We start from the raw sequence: 5,000 nt of genomic DNA, 5'->3' as shown, positions 1-5,000 counted from the left end.
GGCACACCTTACGTGGCGTATGATGTCACACCGTACGTGTCGTATGATGTCACACTGTACGTGACGTATGATGTCACACTGTACGTGACGTATGATGTCACACTGTACGTGACGTATGATGTCACACCGTACGTGGCGTATGATGTCACACCGTACGTGACGTATGATGTCACACTGTCTGTGACGTATGATGTCACACCGTACGTGACGTATGATGTCACACCGTACGTGACGTATGATGTCACACCTTACATGACGTATGATGTCACACTGTACGTGACGTATGATGTCACACCGTACGTGACGTATGATGTCACACTGTCTGTGACGTATGATGTCACACTGTACGTGACGTATGATGTCACACTGTACGTGACGTATGATGTCACACTGTACGTGACGTATGATGTCACACCGTACGTGACGTATGATGTCACACCGTACGTGGCGTATGATGTCACACCGTAAGTGGCGTATGATGTCACACCTTACGTGACGTATGATGTCACACTGTCTGTGACGTATGATGGCACACCTTACGTGGCGTATGATGTCACACCGTACGTGTCGTATGATGTCACACTGTACGTGACGTATGATGTCACACTGTCTGTGACGTATGATGTCACACTGTCTGTGACGTATGATGTCACACCGTACGTGACGTATGATGTCACACCTTACATGACGTATGATGTCACACTGTACGTGACGTATGATGTCACACCGTACGTGACGTATGACGTCACACTGTCTGTGACGTATGATGTCACACTGTACGTGACGTATGATGTCACACTGTACGTGACGTATGATGTCACACTGTACGTGACGTATGATGTCACACTGTACGTGACGTATGATGTCACACTGTACGTGACGTATGATGTCACACTGTACGTGACGTATGATGTCACACCGTACGTGGCGTATGATGTCACACCGTACGTGGCGTATGATGTCACACCTTACGTGACGTATGATGTCACACTGTCTGTGACGTATGATGGCACACCTTACGTGGCGTATGATGTCACACCGTACGTGTCGTATGATGTCACACTGTACGTGACGTATGATGTCACACTGTCTGTGACGTATGATGTCACACTGTCTGTGACGTATGATGTCACACCGTACGTGACGTATGATGTCACACTGTCTGTGACGTATGATGTCACACTGTCTGTGACGTATGATGTCACACCTTACATGACGTATGATGTCACACCGTACGTGACGTATGATGTCACACCGTACGTGACGTATGATGTCACACTACGTGACGTATGATGTCACACCGTACGTGACGTATGATGTCACACCGTACGTGACGTATGATGTCACACCGTACGTGACGTATGATGTCACACTGTACGTGACGTATGATGTCACACTGTACGTGGCGTATGATGTCACACCGTACGTGACGTATGATGTCACACCGTCTGTGACGTATGATGTCACACCGTACGTGACGTATGATGTCACACCGTACGTGACGTATGATGGCACACTGTACGTGACGTATGATGTCACACCGTACGTGACGTATGATGTCACACTGTACGTGACGTATGATGTCACACCGTACGTGACGTATGATGTCACACTACGTGACGTATGATGTTACACCGTACGTGACGTATGATGTCACACCGTACGTGACGTATGATGTCACACCGTACGTGACGTATGATGTCACACCGTCTGTGACGTATGATGTCACACCGTACGTGACGTATGATGTCACACCGTACGTGACGTATGATGTCACACCGTACGTGGCGTATGATGTCACACTGTACATGACGTTCTTGTTGAACGTGTGGGCGGAGAGCCTGAACCTCAAACTCCACCCCCTTCAGTCGTTTCAAAGTCGACCATGTAGAATGATGACCTCCAACATGGAGGACGGCGTCTCTATCGTGTCCAAAGAGCGCCTGCTCGCCTGTTTTCAGCTCTATGTCACTCTGCCAGCGGGTCGAGGTTGTCTGTTGAGGAGTGTGAGCCCGTCTCTGTTTGATACGACGACTGAGAGGAAGAGGAGGCAGACGGCTGTCACGCTAATGATGATGTCACCCTGACGTCGATGGTGTCCCAGATGAGGTCACAGTTTTGATGAGGTCACAGTTTTGATGAGGTCACAGTGATGTTGAGGTCACAGTTTTGATGAGGTCACAGTTTTGATGAGGTCACAGTGATGTTGAGGTCACAGTTTTGATGAGGTCACAGTTTTGATGATGTCACAGTGATGTTGAGGTCACAGTTTTGATGAGGTCACAGTTTTGATGAGGTCACAGTGATGTTGAGGTCACATTTTTGATGATGTCACAGTTTTGATGATGTCACAGTGATGTTGAGGTCACAGTTTTGATGATGTCACAGTGATGTTGAGGTCACAGTTTTGATGATGTCACAGTGATGTTGAGGTCACAGTTTTGATGATGTCACAGTGATGTTGAGGTCACAGTTTTGATGATGTCACTGTTTTGATGAGGTCACAGTGATGTTGAGGTCACAGTTTTGATGATGTCACTGTTTTGATGAGGTCACAGTGATGTTGAGGTCACAGTTTTGATGATGTCACTGTGTCTTTGTGTCACAGTCCGCCTGTTGGTCCGAGCTAAGGTTGGCGGTCCTCGTGCTGTTACCTCACTCCCTGCAGCCTGGCTGGTCAACCACGTCGTCCAATCAGAACTCACCCTGCTGTCACATGATAAACATGTAGAAAACCCAACCAAATGAATCTTTGAAATAAACAGTTGACCCTCCAAACAGGAAGTAAACAACAACAAACAGGAAGTAGTTATACTGGCATTAAAATCCTTCCTGATCCATGTTGTGATTGTTTGTCGGTACTTTCCCTGAATTTCCCTCGGGATCAATAAAGTATCTATCGATCTGATCTGATCTGAAACTTTGGATCTGTAGATTTATCGTCTCCTTAATGAATCAGATTTCATAAAACGAATCAGAAAAGTGATCACCTCAAACTAAGATGAGAGATTTAGTTTTTGTGTCAGGTTTCTCTCCAAGTCACCGTTTAGACGTTGACCTTGGTGACCTTTAATACAGTCCAGGTTCAGCTGTAGCACTAACCAGTCTGTATCCACTGAAATCAAACCGTCCGTATTGATCTCTCTTCTTCTTCTTCTGTGGTGTGCAGCGAGTCGGCGTGCCGCTTCTACAGCCATCAGATGAAGGGGAAGCACCTCGCCATCAAGAAGATGAACGAGATCCAGAAGAACATCGACGGCTGGGAGGGGAAGGACATCGGCCAGTGCTGCAACGAGTTCATCATGGAGGGAACGCTGACGCGAGTCGGCGCCAAACACGAACGCCATATCTTCCTCTTTGATGGTCTCATGATCTGCTGCAAGTCCAACCATGGACCGCCGCGGCTGCCCGGCGCCGGCTCTACGGCAGAGTACCGGCTCAAAGAGAAGTTCTTCATGCGCAAAGTTCAGATCAACGACAAAGACGACAAGGAGGGAGAGTACCGCCACGCCTTCGAGATCATCCTGAAGGACGGCAACAGCGTGGTGTTCGCCGCCAAGTCTGCCGAGGAGAAGAACGGCTGGATGGCGGCGCTGATCTCGCTGCAGTACCGCAGCACGCTGGAGCGCATGCTGGACTCGGCCATGCTGCAGGAGGAGAAGGAGGAGCAGATGAGGCTGCCGGGAGCAGAACTGTACCGATTCACTGAACCGGACTCCGAGGAGAACGTTGTGTTTGAGGAGAACGTTCAGTCCAAGTCCGGGATCCCCATCATCAAAGCGGGGACGGTCCTGAAGCTGATCGAGAGGCTCACCTTCCACATGTACGCAGGTAAGATACGAGGTCACTCAGGTGAGATCACATGAGTTCAGACTGTCGTGTCCGTCGTCTCTGATTAACTCTTTGTACTTCCTGTTTCTGTTCCCTTAGATCCAAACTTTGTCCGAACATTTCTGACCACCTTCAGGTCGTTCTGTAAACCTCAGGAGCTGCTGGACCTGCTCATGGAGAGGTGAGCTCACCTGTCCATCACATGGTGACCTGAGGTTCCAGGTGAGCTCTCGGGTTTTAGCTGTGATCTTTTTGCTTGTGTTTGTACAGGTTTGAAATCCCAGAGCCGCGGCCCAGCGAGGCGGATCAGATGGAGGGCGGCGAGCAACCGCTGAGCGCTGAACTGAAACGTTTCCGCAAAGAGTTTGTTCAACCCGTCCAGCTCAGGTAAGGATGCCCCCCCCCCCCCACAGAGACTCAGACACTGAACCAGCACCTGCAATCATAGGAGTCTTCTCATTGCTTGAAGTGAAATTAAATATGATGACATCACTGTGATGTCATGATGACAATAACCTTTAGACATACTGTATCATGTGACCTGCGATAACTCCTCCCCCTCTTGTAGAGTGCTCAATGTGTGTCGCCACTGGGTGGAGCATCACTTCTACGACTTCGAGAGAGACGCTCACCTGCTGAGACAACTGGAGGAGTTCATCGCCTCCGTCAGAGGTACGCACCTGTCTGACACCTGTGAGACACCTGTCTGACCCCTGTGAGACACCTGTGAGACACCTGTCTGACACCTGTGAGACACCTGTGAGACACCTGTCTGACACCTGTGAGACACCTGTCTGACACCTGTGAGACACCTGTGAGACACCTGTCTGACACCTGTGAGACACCTGTCTGACACCTGTGAGACACCTGTCTGACACCTGTCTGACACCTGTGAGACACCTGTCTGACACCTGTGAGACACCTGTCTGACACCTGTGAGACACCTGTGAGACACCTGTCTGACACATGGGAGACACCTGTCTGACACATGGGAGACACCTGTCTGACACCTGTGAGACACCTGTCTGACACCTGTGAGACACCTGTCTGACACCTGTGAGACACCTGTCTGACACATGGGAGACACCTGTCTGACACCTGTGAGACACCTGTCTGACACCTGTGAGACACCTGTCTGACACCTGTGAGACACCTGTCTGACACCTGTC

General features: G+C 49.7%; 1 protein-coding gene across 2 annotated transcripts in view; it reads left to right on the top strand.

Annotated features, from left to right (window-relative positions):
* sos1 (son of sevenless homolog 1) overlaps positions 1-5,000 on the top strand; it is a 27,469-nt gene that overhangs the window by 12,643 nt on the left and 9,826 nt on the right. For both annotated transcript variants that reach the window (XM_079337460.1, XM_079337459.1), the window contains exons 10-13: positions 3,170-3,831; positions 3,931-4,012; positions 4,102-4,218; positions 4,400-4,503. In XM_079337460.1, coding sequence (XP_079193586.1) covers positions 3,170-3,831; positions 3,931-4,012; positions 4,102-4,218; positions 4,400-4,503 — 965 coding nt within the window. The remainder of the gene's footprint in view (positions 1-3,169; positions 3,832-3,930; positions 4,013-4,101; positions 4,219-4,399; positions 4,504-5,000) is intronic.

This window comes from Symphodus melops, assembly GCF_947650265.1.
Source record: "Symphodus melops genome assembly, chromosome: 2".
In the NCBI taxonomy this organism is placed as follows: Eukaryota; Metazoa; Chordata; class Actinopteri; order Labriformes; family Labridae; genus Symphodus; species Symphodus melops.
Note: the sequence above shows the minus strand (reverse complement) of the source record. Positions and strands in the feature narration are given on the sequence as shown.